The sequence below is a fragment of the Lagenorhynchus albirostris genome, chromosome 12 (assembly GCF_949774975.1).
Source record: "Lagenorhynchus albirostris chromosome 12, mLagAlb1.1, whole genome shotgun sequence".
In the NCBI taxonomy this organism is placed as follows: Eukaryota; Metazoa; Chordata; class Mammalia; order Artiodactyla; family Delphinidae; genus Lagenorhynchus; species Lagenorhynchus albirostris.
The window spans coordinates 73,678,991-73,704,569 of record NC_083106.1 but is presented as its reverse complement, the minus strand read 5'-3'; the positions used below and the strand labels follow the sequence as shown (position 1 = coordinate 73,704,569).

Here is a 25,579-nt window from a genome sequence, read left to right as displayed (position 1 = left end):
TCTTTAAGTTTATAATAGGATAATTTGGTGGTGATGATGATCGTAATAATGATAATAATGTCAACAGCTACCGTATAGTGAATGTCTTCTGCATGCCAGGCATGTCATGTATGGAATTATTGGTTTCACAGCACTCTTGGAAGTAGGCAGTACCATCCCCATTTTACAGATGAAAACCGAGGCTCAGAGAAGTGAATTTACTTACTTATGCCACACAGTTAGTAAATAGAGAAACTAGATTTTATTTGTAAATCCAGTCTTTCTGCCCCCATCCCTCCCTGCCGATGTACATTTCACTGTTTTTATTGTCTATATTTCAAAACTAAATGTATGTTTTTTAAAAGATGGGGATGTATGCTAGGGACTGGTATTTGAGAATGGCACCTCTCTTTAGAGTTCTTTGTTTAAAAATGATGATTTCGGGGGCTTCCCTGGTGGCCCAGTGGTTAAGAATCCGCCTGCCAACGCAGGGGACGCGGGTTCAAGCCCTGGTCTGGGAAGATCCCACATGCCGCAGAGCAACTAAGCCCATGTGCCACAGCTACTGAGCCTGCACTCTAGAGTCTGTGAGCCACAACTACTGAGCCCGCGTGCCACAACTACTGAAACCCGCGCACCTAGAGCCTGTGCTCCACAACAAGAGAAGCCACTGCAATGAGAGGCCCGCGCACCGCAAGGAAGAGTGGCCCCAGCTCGCTGCAACTAGAGAAAGCCTGCACGCAGCAACAAAGACCCAAAGCAGCCAAAAATAAAATAAATAAAATAAATTAATTAAAAATAAAAATGATGAATTCAGACTAGACGCCAGCTCCCTTTTCTTGTTTTCTGGTTGCCTTCTTATCTTGTGGTTTGAAAAAGTAGTGCCGAAACAGTTCAGTATCGAAGGTAGTACGTACATGTTTATTAATGATTAATGATTAATGATTCAGAGAAATGGCCTTTGACATTTTTTTCAGATTGGATACTGGCTCTTAATCAATGCATCTTATTGAGAATTTGCAGATTTATGTCTCGAATGTCTTTTCCCAGCCCCACTGCCTTGCTCAATGAGCAGGGATAACTCACTGCTGCAGGCCAGCTTCAATATTATGGTTTCAGTGTCAGTCATTCAGAGCCAGCTATGTTCTGATTTCAGAATGATGGTTGTCTGTCCTGGTGTAAGGTGATCCACTCCAGCATCATGAAACTGTAGGATCAGGGAGCAGAAGGTTACACTAATATGCCATCGTCATGGAGTTTTCCTGGTTCCACTAGGGCTGAGGTTTAAAATATGTGAACTTCAAACCATGTAGATAAAAAAATGTGGAAAGAGGTGTGCATATGTAAATACAAACACACATATTTTATATGTCATACATTTTTTTTTCTACAGTAGATGTGAGAAATGATTATTTTTCTTTAAGACAGAGATTTAGAAGTGATTTAAGTTCTTTAGGACTGTGGATAGTCACAAGAATAACAAAACACTCGTATGTTTCCCTTAATTTATTGGAAGTAATCATAACGTGAATCACTGTCAGAACTGAAGGAGCAGTGTATCACAGATTCAGAAACATCAGTTTAGCTACTTAAGAAATGAATTTATGATTAGTAAAGGCCAAGATCCAATTTGAGCATTGTTTTTGAGTCTAGTTAAGATGTGCCAGGTAGGGGGTTGGTAACCTCCGGAAGAATAGTGGGCGGCAGTGCTGCTGAAGTGATAAAAACCTGTGATCCTGAGCCCACATCATGACCCTCTGAGGAGAACCCATAATCTTATCCTCGTCATTTTGATCTTTGGATTTTCCAGTCCTTTTCCGGTGTGGGTCTTGAATAAATCTGATTATTTTCATGGTGGCCCCTTCATTCTCTTCCACTACTTTAAAATGTCGGCCATGGCGTCTGTGCTTCCTCTTCATACCTGTTCCTTGTGGCTGAGACACACACACCAGCTCCGGTCTTCATCTCATTGCTGTTAACCTGGCCCAGCTCCCAATACTGATGGCCAAGTTTAGCAATTTACGTTTTAAAAGACCGGTTCAGGTGGTGGTGGTGGTGGTGGGTATGTGTGTAGGTGGGGGTAATACAAAAGAATTCTATAGATTCCCTTTTCTGTAAGAAAATTTTCTAGAAAATTATATTTTGATAGAATTATTAAAACTTAATAAACAAAAATGCATCTCACCTGTTGTAGACATTCTTGGTGCAGTATTTCTCCTAAAAGGACTAAAATTAGTCCTTTAGGGACTAAAATCAGGGAGCAAACTGACTTTATTCTTTCACCAGCATGTACACACACTGGAGGTCCCCTGATAAGGCCTTGAAGGATGCTATAAATGCTTCAGGCGCAAGGTTACCAAGTGCATTGTGGGGAAGAGTTTCAGAGCTGTAGGTACTTTTTTCCTGCAGATTGAAAAATTCAGATGCTGTAATTGTCCACTTACGATGTCATTTTGGAACATACAGGAGGACTCCTGAAAGCTTAAACGTACACATTATCTTGGATAGCTTATTGTTTTTCTGGGTTTTAGAAACATGTGATGAAGAAAGGGCTCAAATGGCCTCCTTTTGAAACACTGGGTCTGCTCTGCTAAATGTCACGTTCAGCGAAATGGATGTTTACACGGGTCAATATCCGCAAAATGTTTGGGAAGGCCAGAATGGAAGGCTGCCTAATTCAGTGTATAATTTTGTGGGTAAAGATAACATGGCAGAGAGTACATCCTGGCGTTTGAAAAGAAGGGTCGTTTCGCCAGAAAGATGTTTCCTTTAAGTATAGGTTGCAAACGCTTGGGCAGAATCCGGCTTGGAGACATATTTTGCTTGGCTTTCACGTGTCGGGGAAAAAAAAAAAAAAGAGCTCAACCACCTAAGCCAGAGACGGTGTTCTCTGGTTGTCCACACTACCCGCTACTTGTTACTGACTCCAGTATTCACCTCACTTCCCGGGGTCCTGAGACGCTGGTTCTGTGTCACTTGCTAAAGGAAAGCTCTTTGTAGTCAGTCTCTGACTTACTCTTTAAGTTGCGGTCAGACTGGGAAGAGGATCCTCCCTTCCGCTTCCTGTTCCCTGCTCCTCTTCGCTCCACTTCAGGCAAAAGCAGACCCTTCGGGGAACTGGGGAATGGAGGGAGGAGGGGCGGAAGGCCTGTCCCGGCTTCTCCAGCTGTGGTCCTCATGTGTTCGAGGGGATGCGGGGAACCCAGGGAAGGTTCCTCACTGCTGTGCTGAGGCCAGGAAAGGAGACATAGACAACCCCTTTTACCGTGCCCTCCTGTCTGCTTACCTCTTGCCCCTGTATTTTTTTTTTTTTTATTTTTTGACACTTTCAGGAGGCCGGTTTATCCATACTCATTCATTCCACAGGTAGTTTTGAATTCCACTGAGTGGGGGAACACTATATCGGGCTAGCAGAGGGCAGATACCCAGGTACCCAGATCTACCACCCCTGCAGGCTTTAGTTTTACTAGTGTGGTTTTAGTTCCCATGTGAGACATTCAGGTCTCATCTGTAGCCTTACGATCTCCTCAGAATTTTTATTCCTGTCTCTTGGAGGTTAGATCTGGTATTCTCTCTCTTTTTTTTTAAATTGGAACATAGGCAATTTCCAATGTTGTGTTAGTTTCAGACATACAGAAGAGTGAATCAGTTATACGTATACATATATCCCCCCTTTTTTAGGTCTGTGTTCTCTTGAATGCACAATAGTTAACATGTTCTTCTGGATCTCAAGTAGATCATTTTCAGAGGCATGCTTTTCCTTTGAGTGATCAGGATAATTTCCAACGTTTTTTTTGTTTTTTCTTTTTTCCAATAGGCTCTATGGTTTACTCTATGTTTTGCTTCCTTTATTCATCTTTGAATAGGGTGATATTCATTTTGTCCAGACTCCTTTGCCAATAAGCAGAATGTGGGGCTTCACTCCGATGATTCTGTTCTCTGTTCCCTGGGAGATTCCCTTTCTCAAATTTCCAAGCCGAAGGGCAGGCCGTGGCAGCTCCCAGCCTGGTCTTTCAGGACCAGAGCTCTGCTTACGGGGAAGAGCTTCTCCTACGCTGTCAGCCCTCTACCTGCTTCCCTGCCGCTCCAAACTAGGGGCCATCAACTCAGGGGCCTGAAGAAGTTAGGCAGATGAAACAAAATTATTGAAGTCCCTGGTTTTAGACAGTATGCACCGTATAATAGTTGTGGAAGGCATTTAAATGGAATATTTCTAAAGTGCTTTGCCCTTTTAAACAGAAGTAACTTTTTTGACCCAGTACATACAAACAATACACAAGATTATCTTTTATTTTAGTTTGTATTTACTTAATATTTTAAAATTTAATTTTATTTCACATTTTGGTTTTCTTTTTTACTCACAGCTTTACTGAAGGATAATTGGCATAGGAGGAATGGCACGTGTTAAGGTGTGCAGTCTGATAAGTTTTGACAGGTAGACATCTGCGAAACCATCACCACAATCCAAGATAGTGAGCATGTCCATCACTCTTCCCTTTCACCCCTCAATCTCCAGGCAACCTGTTTGTGTCACTATAGATGAGTTTGCATTTTCTAGAATTTTGTATAAATGAAATCATGCACCAGGTACTCTTTTTTTTTCTGGCTTTTTAAACTCAATATAATTATTTAGATATTCATTTTATTTTATGTATCAACATACACTTCATTCCTCTTTGTTGCTGAGTAGTAGTCCATTATATGGATAGACTGTAACTTGCTAATTCATTCACCTGTTGATGGACATTTGGGTTGTTTCCAGTTTTTTTTTTTTAGGTTTATTTTAAATTTTTATTTATGTATGTATCTATCTGTTAATTTTTTATCAAAGTACAATTGACTCACAACACTATGTTAGTTCCAGGTATACAACATGGTGATTTGATATTTCTGTACATTTCAAAATAATCACCATAACTCTAGTTACCATCTGTCACCATACAAAGTTATTACAATATTGTCGACTATATTCCCCATGGTGTACATTTCAAATCCTCATGACTCATTTATTTTGTAACTGGAAGTTTGTACATCTTAATCTCCCTCACCTATTTCACTCACCTGCCCCCACCCCCTCCTCTCTGGCAGCCACTTGTTTATTCTCTGTATCTATGAGTCTGATTCTGTGTTGTTATGTTTGCTCATTTGTTTTGTTTTATAGATTCCACATATAAGTGAAATCGTGCTCTTTCTCTGTCTGACTTTTTCACTTAGCATACTATCTCTAGGTCCACCCATGTTGTCACAGATGGCAAGATTTTATTCTTTTCTTATGGCTGCATAATATTTCATTTTATCTATCTATCTAATCATGTCTTCTTTATCCATTCATCTATTGATGGACACTTGGGTTGCTTCTATGTCTTGGCTATTGTAAATAATGCTGCAACAGACGTAGGAAGGCATATATATTTTTGAATTAATGTTTTTGTTTTCTTTGGAAAAATACCCAGAAGTGGAATTACTGGGTCATATGATATTGACATTTTAAATTTTTTGAGGAACCTCCATATTGTTTTCCATAGTGGCTGTACAGATTTATATTCCCACCAACACTGCAAGAGAATTACCTTTCCTCTACACCCTTGCCAACACTTATTTCTTGTCTTTTTGACATAACAGGGATTCTGACAGGTGTGAAGTGATATCTCATTGTGATTTTGATTTGCATTTCTCTGATGATTAGTGATGTTAAGCCTCTTTTCATGTGCCTGTTGGTCATCTGTATGTCTTGTTTGGAAAAATGTCTATTCAAGTCCCATTCTTAAATTGGGTTGTTTGGTTTTTTTTGATGTTGAGTTGTATATGTTTTCTTTGTCTATTTTAAATATCAACTCCTTATCAGATATATTGTTTGCCAATTTCTTCTTCTATTCAGTAGGCTACATTTTTGTTCTGTTGATAGTTTCTTTTGCTGTGCAAAAGCTTTTTAGTTTGAGGTAGTACCATTTTGTTGATCTTTGCTTTTTGTTTCTCTTGCCTGAGAAGACATATCCAAAAAAATATTGCTAGAACCAATGTCAAAGAGCATACTACCTATATTTTCTTCTAGGAGTTTTATGTATTGAGTTTATTTTTGTGTATGGTGTGAGAGAGTAGTCCAGTTTCTTTTACATGTAGATGTCCAGTTTTCCCAGTACCACTTACTGAAGAGACTGTCTTTTCTCCATTGAATATTCTTGCCTCCTTTTTCATAGATTATTGACTATATAAGTACGGGTTTATTTCTGGGCTCTCTATTCTGTTTCATTTATCTGTGTGTCTGTTTTTGTGCCAGTACTATGCTGTTTTGATTAGTGGAGTTTTGTGGTATAATTTGAAATCAGGGATTGTGATACTTCTGGCTTTGTTATTTTTTCTCAAGACTGTTTTGTCTATTCAGGGTCATTTGTGTTTCTATACAAATTTTAAATTATTTGTTTCAGGTCTGTGAAAAATGCCATTGGTATTTTGATAGGGATTGCATTGACTCTGTAGATTGCCCTGGGTGATATGGTCATTTTAACAATATTGCTTCTTCCAATCCATGAGCATGTATATCTTTCCCTTTGTTTGTGCTGTCTTCAGTTTCCTTCATCAGTTCTTATAGTTTTCTGAGTACAGTTCTTTTACCTCCTTGGTTAGATTTATTCCTAGATATTTTATTCTTTTTGATGTAATTGTAAATCAGATTGTTTTAGTTTCTCTTTCTGGTAGTTTATTGTTAGTGTATAAAAACACAACAGATTTCTATATTTTAATTTTGTATCCTACAATTTTACTGAATTCATTTATTAGTTCTAACAGTTTTTTTTTTTTTTTTTGGTTCTAATAGTTTTTTGGTGGCATCTTTGGGATTTTCCATATACAGTGCCACGTCATCTGCAAATTGCAACAGTTTTACTACTTTCTTTGCATATTGGATTTCTTTTATTTTTTTTCTTGTCTACTGGCTGTACACATGATCATTTTAAACCAGATGTCCAATATTTTACATCTTTTGTATTCTTTTTTGAAGATAAATCTAGAACTGACATTGCTTATTCTAGGAATCTGAACAATTATTAGCTTTTGATAAATGTATTCCCAAAATGTCCCTCAAAAGATTTATGCCAGGCAATGTAAGAAAGATTTTACTATAGCCTTGCCAGAATTAAAATTTAAATTATTTGGTGACTTTAATGGATGAGGCACCATTTTGTTCTTATTTTTAAACTTATTTTAAAAAATTGTTAGAACACTGGAACATTTTCATTGGTTAGTAATGATTTTCTCTTTTATAATAATCTTTGTTGCTCTTTGGTTCATTTTTACTTTTATTTTTAATTATGTAACCATTTTGTGAATATAGTCTTAGTGCATAGTTTTATGAATTTTAGCACATGTATTGATTCCTGTAATCCCCAATATTTTTATGATACAGAACAGTTCCATCACTTCAAAAAATGTCCTTGGACTATCAATTTGTAGCCACATCTACTACTAATCTGTGGAAACCACCAACCTGTTCATGGTCACTGTAACTTTGAGTTCCTGAGAATGTCATATAAAAGGAATCATACATTATGTAATATTTTGAGACTAGTTTCTTTCATTTAGCCTAATGTCTTTGAGATTCAGTCAAGTTATTGTGTAACTCAATAGTTCTTTTTTAGTGTAGAGTAGTATTTAATTATATGGGTATACTACAGTTTTTTTTCAATTGAAGTATAGTTGATTTACAGTATTAGTTTCAGGTGTACAACATAGTGTTTCAATATTTTTCTTTTTTCTTTTTATCTTTTATTTGCTATTTTTTATATATAATTTTTAAAGGTTGCAGTCCATATAAAGTTATTACAACATATTAGCTATATTCCCCATGTTGTGCAATACATCCTTGTAGCCTATCTTACAACCAGTAGTTTGTACCTCCTCTTCCCCTATCCCTATATTGCCCCCCTCCTGCTTGCTAACCACTAATTTGCTCTCTATATCTGCAAGTCTTCTTTTTTTGTTATATTCACCAGTTTGTTGTATTTTTAGATTCCACATATAAGTGATATCATACAGTGTTTGTCTTTGTCTGACTTATTTCACTTAGCATAATGCTCTCCAAGTTCATCCATGTTGCTGCAAACGACAAAATTTTGTTCTTTTTTATGGCTGAGTAGTATTCCATAGTATGCATATGTGTGTGTATGTATATGTGTGTGTGTGTATGTATAAAACAGCTTTTTTTATCCATTTATCTGTTCATGGGCACTTAGGTTGCATCCATACCTTGGCAATTGTAAATAATGCTGCTATGAACATTGGGGTGCATGTATCTTTTCAAATTAGTGTTTTTTGGATATATATCCAAGAGTGAAATTGCTGGGTCATATGATAGTTCTATTTTTAGCTTTTTGAGAAACCTGCATACTGTTTTCCACAGTGACTGCACCACTTTACATTCCCACATCCTCCTCAACATTTGTTATTTGTGTTCTTTTTGATGATAGTCATTCTGACAGGTGTGGGTGATATCTCATTGTGGTTTTGATTTACATTTCCCTGGTGATTAGCGACGTTGGAGGATATAGCAAAATGACCAACTTATGGTAAAGTAAGTCAACAAGCATAAAATCTCCTCAGATTACTCTTCAAAAAAATGCTCTTATCATTTACAGCCTAGGTTATTATAGGTATGTCACACTGTCTGTGGTATAATGGCCATGATCATCTTACTCTGTTTTATGAGTTCTTGTCAATAAAAAAGTTGCAGAATAGAAAACTGTAAATCAAACAGGAGTGGATTATTAATATTTTTGTAGTTTACAAGTAAAGAAACTTTCAAAGTTTTTTCCCTGAAAAAAAATAAAGCTTAAGTCTAAATTAATTTTTAAATATTGAATTATATTTCTGGGTAACTATTATTATTGCATCTTAACTTCTCATGAATATTCCATTAGTAATGAAGTTTGATACTATAATTCTTGACCCAGAGATTTCTATGCCTCTGTGCCCCTCACCTATTCTATCAAGTAATCAATGAATGTTTTGTAGACATATTATTTCGGCTAAAGGAATTCTTTTCCTAAAGCCACCTGTCATATAAACAATTTCTCCCCATCATCTTGGTTTTAATGGAAGTATGACATTTATGTACTTTATTTCTGTCTGCACCATCTTAGTTATATATACTGAAAAATATATGTGTAACTTTTGCTGAAACATCCTATGAGTTTTACTCTGCCACTTTTTTTTTTTTCCCGGTACGCGGGCCTCTCACTGTTGTGGCCTCTCCCGTTGCGGAGCACAGGCTCCGGACGCGCAGGCCCAGCGGCCATGGCTCATGGGCCCAGCCGCTCCGCAGCATGTGGGATCTTCCCGGACCAGGGCACGAACCCGTGTCCCCTGCATCGGCAGGCGGACTGTCAACCACTGCGCCACCAGGGAAGCCCTACTCTACCACTTTATTGAGTCATAAAAAAGAACCAAAAGATTTTAAGCTTTGGTTATTATGAACTACGTGTATTATGAACTACACATGATTTTTGTTTTGTAATGAACTAAAAGTCCATTAACTCCAACAGATTTGGACCAGGTTTTAGAGAATAAAAGCATTTATCCATGGTGATGCAGAAATGTAGCAGTGTTTATGCTTTTGATCATTCCTTAGAGAAGTGTTGCCTTGGTAGACAACCAGCTGGCTTTAGAGAAAATTGTACCCCAGATACATGCTTAAAACAGCAGTTTAAAATGTAACTGTCTGACAGTCTTGGTTTTGGTTGGGGTCACTTTTTTATTCACAGTATTCTGGGAACACAGGGTATGATGTCAGTTTGTACCCTTAAGACTCCTATGATGGCCAAACATAGTATTTTCCTCTGTCGTCAACACTTGAGAAAAATTTACCAAATGGAGACTTATGAATAGAATGGAAAAGAGTATTAGTAATGGTTTCTTTTAAGAGATAAAAATTCATTTTTTCAATGTTATTTTTAAAAAGACCTTAGGTGTTGAAATTTAAAATAAAAAAATTGTTTTTACCAAATATAACTTGATTTTTAATTCCCGTATTCTGCCTTAACAATCTTTAAATTAATTTCTTTCGTTCTTGAGTATGTCTTGCCCTAGGACATTGTGGCAACCCATATTACATATTAGGGACCCGTATTAGGGACCTGGGTTAACTCATCTGTGTTTCCCCAGTATTGGCACATGTGAGTGGCTCAGTAAGTTGTTTTCGACATGAACCAGTGACCTTTGGAACTTATATAAGATTAAAAGCTAATTGGGAAATTGCATGTAATACTCAAATAAGATGATGATGGTGATTGTCTGGTTTGTACCAATGTTTCAAACTGTCTTAGTTGGCATTAGTCTGTCTTCTAGTTATTAGTCTGTCTTCTAGTTATTGGCAGAGTATGGATTCCAAGCTTCTATAGTATGTAAGTAGATTCAGTTGTTCCTTTGGACGGGGGATTACTGGTGCTGTTACTGATTACAAGTTATCTTTGTGATTCCAATTAGCTGATTTACCATTGAAGATTTTTTGATAGAGGAGTGCTGTCTTACATAATCAGTTGGGCAAAGGATCTATGTGACATAAGTCATCTTAGGAAAAAATGTCCTTGTGTCTGTTTCAAAATGGAGGATGGTGAGGAAACCAGATGTAATGCTTTTTCAGAAAAGAAGACATAGTGAACAGTTGAGTTTGATGATACATTTTTTCATAGGGTATATAATATTCTGAGAAGATTTTATTTCCGGTCCCCAGAGGGACCAATTTAAGGAATTTGATGCATTAAGCACTTTGAAAACACTATTTGTATCAACAATAAAACTCAAACAGCCTGATTAAAAAATTAAAAAGGAAAAGATTTTAAAAATTAGTGACAAACACCACTAATCATTAGGGAAATGTAAATCAAAACCACAATGAGATAACACCCCATACCCATTAGGATGGCTACTATCAAAAAAATTAAAAAAACAAGTGTTGATGAGGATGTAGAGAACCCTGTGCATTGGTTGTGGGAATGTAAAATGGTACAACTGCTATGAAAACTAGTATGGCCATTCCTTAAAAAATTAAACATAGTATTACAGTGTGATCAGCAATTCTACTTCTGGTTGTATATATATATATACACCTAAAATAAATGAAAGCAGTGACTCAAACAGATATTTGTACACCCATGTTCATTGGAGCATTATTCACAATAGCCAAAAGACAGAAATAATCCAAGTGCCCGAGAACCTGAATAGATAAAGTATGGTTTATAAATACAGTGGGATAGGATTCAGCTTTAAGGAGGGAAATTTTAACACATGTTATAGCACGGATGACCGTTGCAGGCATTATGCTAAGTGAAATAAGCCAGTCACAAAAGGACAGTATTGTATGATTGTGCTTAGATGAGGTTCCTAGGATAGAGACAAATTCATGGAGACGGAAGTAGAATAGTGATTGCCAGGCCCTGGGGGAGGGGAAGAATGGGGAGTTACTGTTGAATGGGTACAGAGTTTCTGTTGGGGAAGATGAAAAAGTGCTGGCATTGTATGGTGGTGATGGTCGTACTACCATGTCAATGTGCTTAATGCCACAGAACTGTAGTTAAAAATGATTAAAATGGTGAAACAACTAAAATTCTGTACGTGGCATTTTCATTCAGCCCTAATCATAACCTAGGTGCTAAACTAGGTACACGAGTTAGCTGTGAATTATCAGCCTCTTCCCACAACATGCAATATATATACAGTATCATGGTAACAAAAGAATAGTACTTGAATGAAGGTAAGCTGCCTAAATTAATAAATAATCAATGTAGTGAAATGGCCCTGCCAGGGGTCTTTACTACTAGGTCAAGTTCTGGATTTGCCAAGTAGTGTGTATAGCAATTGTACTACCACTTTCTCATTTATTATAGAAATATAAGCATATTTATAGTAAGGTTAAATTACGTGGTACTTCTGAATGTTTCCTGCTGTTGCAAACTTCAGAGAAGCAGCCTGGAAGAGCTCAGGATGGTTGTAAGAATAGAAGCTGTAGGAGATACAACACCCTGATTGTCAAAAGTACAGCTTGGCTTTTTAATTGTCCTTGTCAACAATTTTATAAAGTTCTACAGCATGGAAGTCAATAATATTAATATCCAAATGACATGTTATAATTTCTCCTTTTCGTAAAAAGAAATGGATAAGAGTTGAAGTGGAGACAAGTTTATGGAAATATTTTGAGTCCTGCTGAGAAATGATAGGGCAGTGATAAAAATGAAGATCAGAAAACAAGTTGGGAAATGGCTGCCTCAGTCTTTGAGAATTTGCTTTGGCACACACAAAAATAATGTTGATTCCTGTAGGTGGTTATGCTTTGCATGATGTTTAAGCTAATGCGGAAAATGAAAAAAACTTTTAAGACATATTTATTTACATATTTTCCCATGTTTCACTACATATCTAATAAACATCTACCAGTACAATACCTTTATTACCATGGTAACATAAACTCTTGTCAAAAGGAAAGGAAATTTATGTTCAGTACCAAAGAAAGGAAATGTTCTGTGTTTATTACAGTCATGCATTTACAAAAGATCTACATAAAAACAGAAACATGTTTAGTACTGCTAACTTCTTATTCTAAAATCAATCGAGAGTAGGAAAAATAGATGGAAAGAGCTGGCCCAGGGTAGTCCTCTGTTAGAACTAGAATGATGATTAGAGCTTAGTTTTTAGGACTCCCTTTTTATAGCATGATTGGTCCCTCCTAACAGCTTCAAGGCATCAGAAAATTGGAAGCTTGTTAGTGATTCATTTAAATCACTGTGTCTAGATGCTTTTTTTTTTTTTTAAGCGGTACGCGAACCTCTCACTGTTGTGGCCTCTCCCGTTGCGGAGCACAGGCTCCGGACGCGCAGGCTCAGCGGCCATGGCTCACGGGCCCAGCCGCTCCGCAGCATGTGGGATCTTCCCGGACCGGGGCACGAACCTGCGTGCCCTGCATCGGCAGGCAGACTGTCAACCACTGCGCCACCAGGGAAGCCCTGTCTATATGCTTTTTACAAAAATCAATATTAAGAACATTTATTAAGCGTCCACATTTATAACCATATATTAGGTATTATGGTTAGGAATAGAATACTCGATACTTTCTGAATTTTGTGCTCTTGAATGATTTAGAGTTTGCTGGAGGAAACAGTATAGAGATAGAGATACACACCCTCCATAAAAAAGAGTACTCGCCCAAACAAAGAAACAAAAAGATGCTTAGGTACTTTTTCAAACTTTTAAGTTTAATAATGTATGCATGTGTCCCCAAATAATAAAATGAGCATAATTTGCTCAATTTAATGCATATTTGTCGTATGCTATGTTCTGTGGTAGACACAAATATGGATAACAGAGTCCCCATCTTTGAATATGTGGTTTTGAGTGTGGTTGGAAGGGCTAATGGGACAGATGTACTCAGGGCTCTTCTACAAGGTAAATTGCTCGTGTTCCTAAGAGGTATAGCAGTGAGTGCTGCCTTGACCATGTGCCTGATTCTTGCCTTTGAACCCTGGTTTTAGGACTCAAAGAATATCCTTGCCTTGTCAGCCACCTCAGATTCTATTAGGAAGTGATTGCTAGGAGGTATATAATATGATAAGAAAAAGAAGGAAAAGGGTAACATAGGGTTTAAAATAAGGGAAAACCTACCAAGCTGGGGAGACCAGGGAGGGAGGAGTTGTGTAAGATGGGTCTTGAGGGGGTGAGGGTTAGGGTTAACCTCCAGAATTTGGGGAAGGAAGTCAGAGGCAGGTAAGCTTGGGTCACAGTCGTGGAGTAGGGAGTAGCCTGACATGACTGGAGCCTGCAGGGACTGTGAAGAGACAAACTGGGAAGGTAAGGTTGATTGACAGAAGCACGTTTGTCTGACATTTTTTTTTTTTTTTTTTTTTTTTTTGCGGTACGCGGGCCTCCCACTGCTGTGGCCCCTCCTTTTGCGGAGCACCGGCTCCGGACGCGCAGGCTCAGTGGCCATGGCTCACGGGCCCAGCCGCTCCGCGGCATGTGGGATCTTCCTGGACCGGGGCACGAACCCGTGTCCCCTGCATCGGCAGTCGGACTCTCAACCACTGCGCCACCAGGGAAGCCCCTGTCTGACATTTTTTGAAGTAGCTTTCAGAAAGATGTCTGCTTTTAGTTTTTGCAAAAGCGGTTTTTCCTAAGCTCGTCAGCTCTGATTATACCAATAATTCAGGCAAGAGAGAACCAGGGAGGATGTCTGAAATTTTCCCAAACACTTCATGCCTTTGTTAGAGTGATTTGCTCGTTCTTCTTCTGTTGACTTTATTCAGTTCTCTTTATGTTCTGCTTGCTCCCTTACCTACTTTTTCCACGTGGGTGAGAAAGCTCTGAGGATTTACTCTTTCTCCATTTACACCAATTTCCTATGATACCAAACTCTTTGTACCCCATCACTAAGAGCCTTGCCAAAATGGACTTTCCTGAACCATCTGTGGGGTTCATGACTCTTCTTTCTCTTTTAGCGTTGGTATTTCTCCAGAGGAGTATCAGCCAGTGATCTGACTGTGTGTGACGCTCATGCTGACTAATCATAGCTGCTAGGCATATTCTAACACATTGTTAGCTTGTGATTAATTGTGAAGTTTTTCTAGCTAACGTGTCAAATGCATTTGGCTACTAAACGAGAACATTTCAGAAACTTAATTTATCTGCAGAAATATTTGAGGCTAATTAAAATCATGTCCTTAATGCTTCTACATTATATAATTGTTATGAACATGCTCGTGATTGATGAAACAAAGGTGTACGACTTTACTATTACTTCCGCTCATATGTATTTATAAGCAGATTTGATTTCAAAAGGAACTGGTAAAGGCCAGCTTTGATGTTTCTTTTGCTTTTCATTAGCTTTTATTCAGATAGAAAATGTTAAACGGGCTGTAAATTGCCTATCCAAAGTGTTGCCTTTCCTACTTTATCTTATCAGCCATCAGAATAGGCCACTGAACTTGGTGTTGGTCAGGTTGAATTACTTTGTAGGAAGAAAATCTTGCCATAGGTTTTGAGTTAAGAGATAAAAACTACACTTCTGCTTTTTGAATGTGTTGCACTTTCAGGCATATGCCAGCTTAATGGTCTGCCTTTCTGTATCATTTGCTCCTGGAATGACAGCTTAACAGTTTTCCTGGTTGGATTGTGTTAAAATCTTTAGAGGTTACATTCACTAAAACATGTGTCCCACGTTTGGGCAGCCAAAATCTGTGCAATCGTTTTGATGGAGTTTAACTTAGCAACTCTGCTATTACCACAGATATCTTATTGCTAAAGCCCCGTTAAAATGTCCTTAATTTGGAGTCTGTTATTTCACATTTACATTGTTCTGGGATGTGCTGAAGTACGCTTTTGCACTATGTTAAAAATGGATTTTGCACAGTGGTTTTTAATAACATCTAAGGGAAAAGAATCTGAAAAAGAATTTTTATATATACGCACACACACACATACATATATATAACTGAATATATGTATATATAACTGGACCACTCTGCTGTACACCTGAAACTGACACAACGTTGTATAGCAACTATACTTCAATTAAAAAAAAGGACTTTGCTAAGAAAGCAGTAGCTTCAGGACATTAAAGAAGGGCGTGTTTAATATAGTTAAATTATTTTAATAGATTTTTATCTAGTTAACTTTTCTTGAGTGGCTACCATGGTCTGAGCATTGGGCTAGGTATCCCTCATGGATAACTTGACGTTATGGCCATTAGTAATGATGTCTGGGCAGAGAATGGACTAAGGGGAAAAGTCATGAAGTGGCCAGAGCAGGAACAAGGTATCTTAAAGTTTCCATCAGAACGGGGGTGTCGCAACCTGTTGGTTGTTGGCAGTGTCGTCGTGTGTTCAGCATTAAGATTTGATGCCTCCTCTTGAATCCGATGTTGCTGATGCCCTTGGGGAGGGGATGACAGAAAGAGTGAGAAAGTGAGAATCTCTGGGAGAAATCCAGGGCAGACCAGTGCTCACCAACTTAACAGCCGTAGGCTGTTTCACTCCTTGCCTTTCAGAATTGTTTTTTAAGTTTTCTTGACAAATTTCTCAAGGCCTTGTAGGGAACAAAGCTGTTTTGTTTCATGGTAGGGGACACAGAGATGGGTCCTCATCTTGAACTGGTTCAGCTGTCCCTGGTGCCATTAGCTGCTCTAACTCACCGCTACTCCCTCTGGGTAAGTCCAGAATCCTGGAGCAGATCTTAGTGGCAAGAAGTTGAAGAGGCAGATACTGGAAAATCCAGCCTTATGTGATCTTTCCTGGCTGTGATAGGTTTAGCTTTCATATTGAAAAGTTGTTTAAACTCTTAAAATTTTTTTTCAAGTGGTGAATTACATTTATCTCAGAAGAAAACTTGAAACTTGATATATCACTTTTTTTCTAAAGAAAAGGAATTTTAAATCCTTATTAGCGTTTATATCTATAGTGATTTATTTTTAAAAGGTTAATGGCTATCTCCATTGAAAGGCACCATATTTTTACTTTCTAAGTAGGTCAAAATGCTAAATTTGGCTAGAAAAATTTCCCAGCAGTTGGGTGTCATTGTGCCTAAATGTATGAAAATGAAATGCCTGTTAAAGTTGACAAAAGACATAGATTAATCAAAATGTCTAGTTGAATCACAGAGCATGGAAAGAGTAACACTCTCTTCAACTGTGTATATTTGCAATGATCTCATTATCATAATATTAACAAAGTGTTAATATGAACAATTTCCAAAATAGAAAAGAAGCTATCTTCAGAAATTTTAGTAAACTGAAATTGCGAATGATAAAAAGCACATACCAAGTTGAATTTGTATTATACCTTACAAAATCATGGGATTCTATTATAGTCTCAGCCTTTCATGATGTATGCTAATTCTTTGAAACTGTCAGTGTTATGTCTATAGGCATTTTTCAGAATTTTGCTGTAATTTTATTTTATATATTTTAATACTTTTCAGGTACTAGATGATTTTAAGAAGCAGAAATGAAATTTAGGTGCTTTCACAATTCAATGAAGTAAAGTAAAATACTCAACTCAGAGCCTAACACACAGCAGCTCCTGTGACAAGCAGTTGTTTATGATTTTGATCATTATTTCTGTGACCTCTCGTGTTGCTGTCCCCTCTCTCTCTCACTGGTTTGCTTGCTTTGACAGTTTCAAGAGCCTCATAGCATTATTACTTCTCATCTTGTGTCTGCCCTTCAGCTCTTGGTATTTTAGAAATTTCCAGAATTCCTTCCAGAACTGTCAGCATACAGTTCCTGATCCAAGACTCGCATGTTTACCTAACACACTTGCAGAGCTGTTGAAGAACTTGCCCTTCTTTGATACCAATAGCTGATTTCCCATTTTGTCTGGGGTCCAACAGCTTGAAGGTCAAGAGATGAGCTGGATATGATCTCGACATACAGCTATCATACAGAGCCTGGCATAGGGGGGTGGCTGATTCCCTATGTTTTCACTGTGCCTCTTTGCTGCTGGGGTTTGGGACCTCAGGGTTCCCTTGTATCTGAAACTAGTCCTAAGATAACATAAAAAAATTACATTTTTTGAGATTATGACTGCAATGTCACATGTATTTGTTACCTTCAGCATTAATTTAAAAGGGCTTTCCCTTTATTTTTATTTATTTTAGACTTATTGAGAATATTTTCAATAATATAAAAATACTTCTCATTTAAAGTAAAACAAAACCAAAAGTTCTTTCCCTACAATTCCTTCACTGTCAATCTTCAGGAGAAACAAGTTTTAATAGTTTGGAATGAATCCTTCCAGACTATTTACACATGTTGGCTCAATATATATAGCTATGTTTACTGGCGTCCGTTTTTCACAAAAATGAGATCATATTATTCTGCAATTTGCTTATTTTACTAATTAACTTGTCATGGGCACTGTTCCATGGCCTCGGTCTTTTTCATGGCTGTATAATACTCTGTTGTATTGATGTATCTTGGTTTATTTAGCTTTTCTCCTGCTGACAGATTTTATCTGCTTACACATCATGTTGCATGGACTCCAGGGGTTGGTAGCTTTTGTCCTGGGTACATCTGTGCTTAGTTTCCCCACTACATTCTGCAGGCTAGAGGAAGCCTAGAACATTTGCCTTGGTTGCTTATTGGGTTGTCATTTGATCTTGGATTGGCCTCAGTTCAGATAAAAAGCACCAACTCTGTTGTGTGGGGTTTGAGGGGAACAGCAGCATTTTTATAGCTGTTTCTCATTTCTCCCTTCTAGCTGGGTTGTACCATCTAGCTGGGATGGATTTTGGCTATATCATTCCTAGATGCTCTTATGTTGGCAGAGTTCTGGGATTCAGAGCTATAAGAAAGTTCTGATTGTCAAATCTGTTTCTTTAATCGGCAATCCTTAAAGTCAGGACATCTTTTTAGGGAATACTTTGAGAATACATTTGTTTTTTTCATGATTGTAGAATATTTTTGTCTCTTTATATTTCTAACCAGGTGCACTGAAATTTAATTTGTGACTTTCACATTGGCATAATTAACCACAGTCATAAATTCAAATACCAACATATTCCAAGGTTCATATTTCATTGGCGGGGATGGCATTCATTAAGGTGTTCATAAAATTTCATATTCTTAAGTCACTATTTACTTAGTAGATACGGTAACTTATTTTTGTCATGGCTACTGGCCATATCTTGGAGTTTAACATCTGTTGGCTGAAACTGCTACACACTTTTGAAATTCTAAACCCTAATTGCCTAGAATGAAAGCAATATTTTAATTTATATACAGGCATACCTTGGAAATATTGAGGGTTCGGTTCCAGACCTCCAAAATAAAGTGAATATTGCAATAAAGTGAGTCACACAAATTTTTTGGCTTCCGAGTGCATATGAAAGTTATGCTTATACTATACTGTGGTCTGTGTAATAGCATTATGTCTAAAAAATGTACATATCTTAATTTAAAAAATACTTTATTGCTAAAAAAAAGTGCTAACCATCATCTTACAATGCAGGGTTCAGTTTGTAAAAACTGCAGTTATGTGCAAAGCACAGGAAAGTGAAGGGCAATAAAACCAGGTCTGCCTGTAAGTTTTCTGTTTGGAAGATTTTTATTTCATGTTCCTAAAAGAGTAATGTAGAATTTAAAGAAGGTGATACAAAATTATTAGAAATGTAGAGGAGAAATTACGACTTCTCCTTTGTAATAATATGGTAACTGGGTAACATATTTTAAGCAGTAACTTGCTGTTGGTTTTAATATTTTTTACCTTCCTCCACACTGGCATCCTGCTATGATATCATAGCTATACTTTTTGATTTATTATTGTACAGAGTGTGTCATGCACAGTGGGAACAACCACACCAAGCCAGTGTCGAGAATACATCCTTATTTTCTGTGACATTTTCTAGTTTAAAATGGAGTTGTGGTCGTTAACCATATTTTAATACACTTGAACGAAGAGTTGTAACCCTTTTACTTTCCCGGTGATTTCTTCATGCTCGGTTTCCTTGAATGTCTAGTGGCTTGAGCTTTTCCTTTGCTACAGTTTTTACACTCTATTTTTGTGTTTTCCTTCTCCACACAAAAAATGTCCTAAGACTATTTATTTATATGCAAATATACTCCCAAAGGAACAAAAAGGCACTTTCATTCTTAGAGCTATATGAGGAAAAAAATGATATTCAGATACAAAAATGTGAAATACATTCAGTTTATAACACAAAAATATAATAGAAGGCATTTTTAATGACATACATAGAATTACAAATCTCATTTTTCTTTTGCACTAGGATTAGCTACTGAAAACTTTTTTAACAGTGCAAAAATCAAAGAACAGTCCAGCTGAAGGGAGTTACAGCTTATTTGGCATAAAATTGAATTGCTAATTTTTAATTATTTATTGGATTTAAATAATTTATTTTTATTACTTAATCAAAACTACCATCATATACTTGAAAATATGTATTCTCTTCAACATCAGACTTTCCTTTTCTCTTTCAGTCTGTGATCAAAACAGGGCGGCTGCTAGTTAGTCACGAGGCTCCCTTGACGGGCGGCTTTGCCTCTGAGATCAGCTCGACGGTTCAGGTAGAGTAACTTTTTGGCACTGATGTGAGCGTTTGTGCATTTGCATGTGTCTATTCCAAGAACAAAATTACTTATCACAATATATAAAAGCATGCACTGTTTAGAAAAGTACATTTTCCCGTCTGACTCCAATTCACTGTCCTTTAGATAATGGTCTAATTACATCTTCTAGAAAAGAAATCTTAAAAGCTGAAAATTCCTTAATAGGAAGAAGGAAGTTTGAAATAATCTTAGTAAACTAATGTCAGTTATGTTTGCTAGGATAAGAGGAAAAGAAAACTCTTAAATTTGAATGGGATATTTCTCTTTTAATAAAACTTATCATGATGAATCTTATCATGAAACGTTTGATTTATAAAATTGATTTTAACAGCCTTCACCTTAGAAAAAATGAATCTGTCAAAAGTCAATAATTTAAATTCAGTAACAAATTTCACAATCAATAATTTAATTCATTAATCTGATTAATCATATGCTATTGGCGACACTTTAGGAATGGTTTAAAAACATTTCTTTTAAAAAAGGGTTCAGTTAAGATGCTGCATATCAGGAAAAAATTCTACAAACCTCTTTATGGAGGATTTTTACTTAAAACTTTCATTCACATTTATATCATAGATGGGAATAAGATGACTTAAATGTTTCATTTTTCCTAACTTTTTAAATTAAAAATTAAATAACTATATTTTAAATGGAAAGTTTGTATGCATTTTAAATTCAGAGTATCTTTGCAGCTAGCAAACATTTTACTTCTCTTTACTGGTGGTAAGATGATTTTATTGTTAAGATACATATAAATTGAAAATTCCTTTAAGAGTATATGGTTAAAAACTTGATATAAAATTATGATATATGAGCACTAATGATTTCTACCAATAAAATATCTTTAAGTATAAACTGACAATGTTATAAATATTTTAAAATTAGATGAATCAAATTTAAACATAAATATTTTAAAAACTAGATCAAAAGAATTCATAATTATGATAAAAAATTATGCTGTTGTTTTTACATGTGGTATACATTTTTCACTAACAAAATTAAGAAAATACTTGAGTTTTGTAGATTTGTTGTCTTCCTTATTATAGAGACTACAATTTGAAACATATTGCTTATCATTGTGTAACATAAATACCTGGTATTTACCGTGCATTTTATTCATTGAGTAGCCTAATGTAGTATCCCTGTAAAGAAAAAAAAAGGGGGGGCTTGCAAGAATGAATCACTAACACCAAGATGGTATTTCAAGTCAAAGGCAAACTGTAAAGAGAAACTAGGATTTTCTGATTCCTAGTTAATATGTGGTCCACTAAACCCATCTGGCTGTTGCTAATGGAACTTTATCTGACAGCTTTGTTTCATTTTGCCCACTGAATGTCATCTTATTGTTATCTCAAAACTTTCACTTGCATTTAAATGTAAAAGGAAAGTAAATAAACATGGAATTAGAAATTATAACTAAAGTCCACTTTCTCTAGACGTGCTTTTAAAATTTGAATTCCATTGATTACTATAAGCTGCATAGAATGTAACATATTTTTTGGCTTGGAAAAGAATTAGAAAGATTATCTAGCCTAGTGTCTACTGGTCTTGAATAATATGTGGATTCGTGTCAAAGGAAAATTGTCTCTCGGGCTCCAAGAATACATTTGTGAATTCCAGTTTGAGGAACATCATATCATGAGTTAAATATAGTCACAATAAAAAGCTTACACCATCAAGATCATAAACACTGTATCAAAAGCAGATCCTGAAATTATATGATAGTAATCAGTGGTTAAGGTTGTGAAAGAGATTATACAGAATATGGTCATATTTTTTTTCATAATATGAAGACACCAAAACAAAGACCACACCTTATAATACTCAGACTCCCAAAATATGCCCACTGATCCTGGGTGTCTGAGGTCTGAGAAATCCTGACCCAAACCAACTGGATTCCTTTAACAGATGAGTGTTTCTCATTCAAAGTGCTTGTGATTGACCTGATTTTAAAATTAAGTGGAAGATTTGGGACTAGGACAGGAGTCTTGAGTAAATGTTGAGTATGTACATATGCATTCTTTATTCAAAGTTACCCCCACCCCATGAGGAAGATAGAAGTTGGATTCATTATAAGATGTTCTCTGTTTTCCATGTTTAAATCTTTCAACCAACTAACCACAAAATAAATTAAGGAAATAATGTAAAATTTGTAGAGAGGTCTTAGTTTGATATTTTGAGGAATTAGAATTTAGATTTATTAATATGAGGAAGAATTACAAAATGCTCACAGTTGATTTTGCTTAATTCAGATTTTACTTGTACAAATGGAAAGTGTGGAAAATGAATTTTAACAAAATATAATCAACATTGGATTTCCAAATGTTTGCCTGTGTGGCTTTTATGTATTGACAAGGAAGGAAAAAAAAAGCTAGACACCTTGTTTGTGTTTTGTTTTGTGTTTTTGGTTTGTTTGTTTGCTTTTTTGGTAATAATGTTTGCATACAATATAGGGTAATCTGAATAATGCAATCTACTTTTCAGTAATTGTTTCATGCACATATTCCAATAAATGCAGCATACTGTATTGAGCACCTTCTTTACGGAAGGCCTGTATCAAATTATCCAAGTGCCTGGGCTTCTTTAAACTGAAATCACTTAAGTGTGAGGTGCAGCTGCTTTCACCACTTGGAACGGTTCATGTTTCTGTATTTCTTTTTGGTTGTGTATACTTTGTAACGTTGAAGAAGATAAAACAGGGTTAAGATTTTGAAAGCAATTTTCTGGAAGGGCAGGGAAATGGTACATAGAGAACTTTTCATTGTCCTAAAGAAGTTTGAAATTAGGGGTGAGAATGATCTATACGTTTGAGCACTATGGATTAAAATGCTGAGTTACTCTCATTGTATCAACAAATGTAAATTTTATGTGAAAGTAAGCACACGCAAAAACAATCTGCTCCAAAACCATCGTTTTGTGGAAGGTATTTGATAGCTCTTTGAAAGCTTGAAATGCCCAAGGTCGCGAGGCCCCTCCACAAGACCACCAGAGTCGAGAGTCAAAGCCAAACGGCAAGGGTCATTTATTGCAGGTTCGAACCTGGACCTCCGCGCACTTGTTGCCGGTGACGCTAAGAGGTCCTGGCGGAGTTTAGTACAGCTCTTTTATAGACCGGTACAAACATAGTCGCCGATTGGTTGACTTTTAAACAAAGACACTAGTCGCCGATTGGTTGACTTTTAAACAGAGACACTAGTCGCCGATTGGTTGACGTTTAAACAAAGACACTAGTCGCCGATTGGTTGACTTTTAAACAGAGACACTAGTCGCCGATTGGTTGACGTTTAAACAAAGACACTAGTCGCCGATTGGTTGACTTTTAAACAGAGACACTAGTCGCCATCTGATTGGTTGGACGGTTGCGGGGGTGGGGGGGGTCAGCAGGCGTAATTACAGAAGCGAGAGCGGCTGGTTAAGTTTCGGTTTCCTGAGGTTTTGTTTCTTAATTGGAAATACTTAAGGCGGGGCCATGGTCGCAAAAAAAAATAGTGCAAACAGGAGGACTGATACAACCCTAGCAGTGCTGCGGCCTCCACCAGCCCAACGGCAGGGCGTCGGGAGGCTGTGCGCCCAACTTCAGGCAGCGCTCCCAAATGTGGCAAGCCCAGCGCCGCGCCCTGGAATGGTCCTTTTTCGGCCCTTCCCCTCCGGAAAGAACAGAAAAGAAATTCCAGGAAAAGCACAAATTGAATGCAGGGCGTCAACTCAGTCCTATTCTCACCAAAGTAGAACATAGCCCCCTCATTCCCCCCTTTCTCATGAACCAGAGGAGCCAATCTTGGGTCCTCAAGGCTCCGTTTCTTCAATTTCTGAGGCCTCGCAGGGCTGATATTGCGTTCTTAATATCATTAGCTGGACTGTATTTATTCTTTCGCGAACAAAATTCATGACTTTACTGAGTATACAGGGGCCTATAGTGAGGAGGAGAAGGAGGCATAGTAGAGGGCCCAGGATGGGGAGGAGGAAGGGGAGCATCCCATGAAATCCTGACCAAAGGGGATTATCCGCTAATTCTTGCCGGCGGCGAGCTAGGTCTTCCTGGAGCTGGTGGATCTTGTTTCTTACAATGCCTGATTTATTTGCATAGAAACAACATTTTTCTTTTAGGGCGAGGCATATCCCACCCTGTTCAGCTGTCAGCAAGTCTAAGCCCCTCCTATTCTGTAGGACCACCTCGGCCAGCGAATCTAATTGGTCCTGTAAGTCCTGAATGGTCCCAGAGAGAGTTTCTACATCTTCTATTAATTGCCTAGACAGCTGACTATAGGAGTGAAGGGAGACCCCAAGGCCCGTGCTCCCTGTGGCCACAGCTCCTGTAATTCCTAATCCTACCAGGAGGGGCAGGACTGTAATGGCTCGTTTGGTTCTCCCTGCCCAGAGGTCAAAGCTGGGAATGGGCAATGGGGTGTCTCCCGAGATCAGGTCTACATTGGGGAGGAGAGTGGCCAGGGTGCAGACCCCTGTCCAATTCGGGGGTAAATAGGTGTATGCTAGGTTACTTCCACAGACAAAGACAGTGGTATTAGGACTACAGAGGGAGGAGTTCACGGGGATATATTGACTACATCCAGTGGATGAAAGGATTCCCAAGTCAATACTGGCGTTAGAGAGGGAATCGTTCTTGACAAAGCATGAGGTATTAAAGGTGGTTGAAAATTTTGAAAATTGTATGGGGAACGGCTCGGGGAGTGAAGTTGGGTTACATCGTTCGCTGATATTTAAATTGGCGAAGGTGGGGATGGCTATAGGGCGGGGCGGTCCTTGAGGAAGGCAGAGCCAGCAATCCTGTGCTAAGTTGGGGTTGGTGGTATTCAAAAGCGCAAAAGTAGCTTCTAGTATGGACATGGTCTGGGAGTCCAATTCAGAGGGATCGACCTTAGGGAGAATTAGGGGGTGGTAGCTGAGCTGTGGGTACAGATGCCGATAGGCCTCTTCTATTTGTCTTCGGGTTTCTATCTGGCGCACTGCGTCCTGGGGCCCCCCACCGTCTGACATATGTGTGGGGGCCCTGGTATTCCAGCATACCGGGGTCCCGGGGGTGCCAGTGCATCCAGCCTGAAGGTATTTATTATCATCACTAATGGTGGGGCTTTTATTATTCTGTAGTATGGCTGTGAAATAAGTCTTGTTATTGGCCCCTATACATTGCTGGTAAGAGGAATAGCACATGCTATGCATTGATTCCTGGAAGGTAGAACAGGGGCAAGTAGCTCGAGGGGGGAGTGGCTTAGGCTTATGGTAGCATTGCCAGTTTTGAGAGGCCCCGGTAACCCTATATTCCTGAACAAGATACGCAGTTATGCCCCCGCAGTCCTGCATATGAGTATACCCTCGGGGAACAACAGGAGTCTCCATAGTACCTCCCCTGCACTCGCACGGTGCACCATATAGTAGTTGTATTAAAGTATTCTTATTGGGGGGAGGGCCGAATCCTCCCCTCGTGGCCCGAGGGTTGAGGGTTAGGACTATCATTAGGGCTATCAGCAGTACTTTGGTCAT

At 37.8% G+C, this 25,579-nt stretch overlaps 1 protein-coding gene across 7 annotated transcripts in view; it reads left to right on the top strand.

Moving 5' to 3' along the window:
- BCKDHB (branched chain keto acid dehydrogenase E1 subunit beta) overlaps positions 1 to 25,579 on the top strand; it is a 299,229-nt gene that overhangs the window by 157,313 nt on the left and 116,337 nt on the right. For 5 of the 7 annotated variants that reach the window (XR_009543796.1, XM_060167628.1, XM_060167629.1 and 2 more), the window contains exon 9: positions 19,952 to 20,038. The exons of 1 other annotated variant lie outside the window; for it this stretch is intronic. Coding sequence is in view for 4 of the 6 variants with exons in the window: in XM_060167628.1 (XP_060023611.1) it covers positions 19,952 to 20,038 (87 nt within the window). In the remaining 2 variants the exon portion in view is untranslated. Of the gene's footprint in view, positions 1 to 18,736; positions 18,802 to 19,951; positions 20,039 to 25,579 lie in introns of all 7 variants that reach the window. One more of the 7 variants, XR_009543798.1, reaches the window with a different exon arrangement.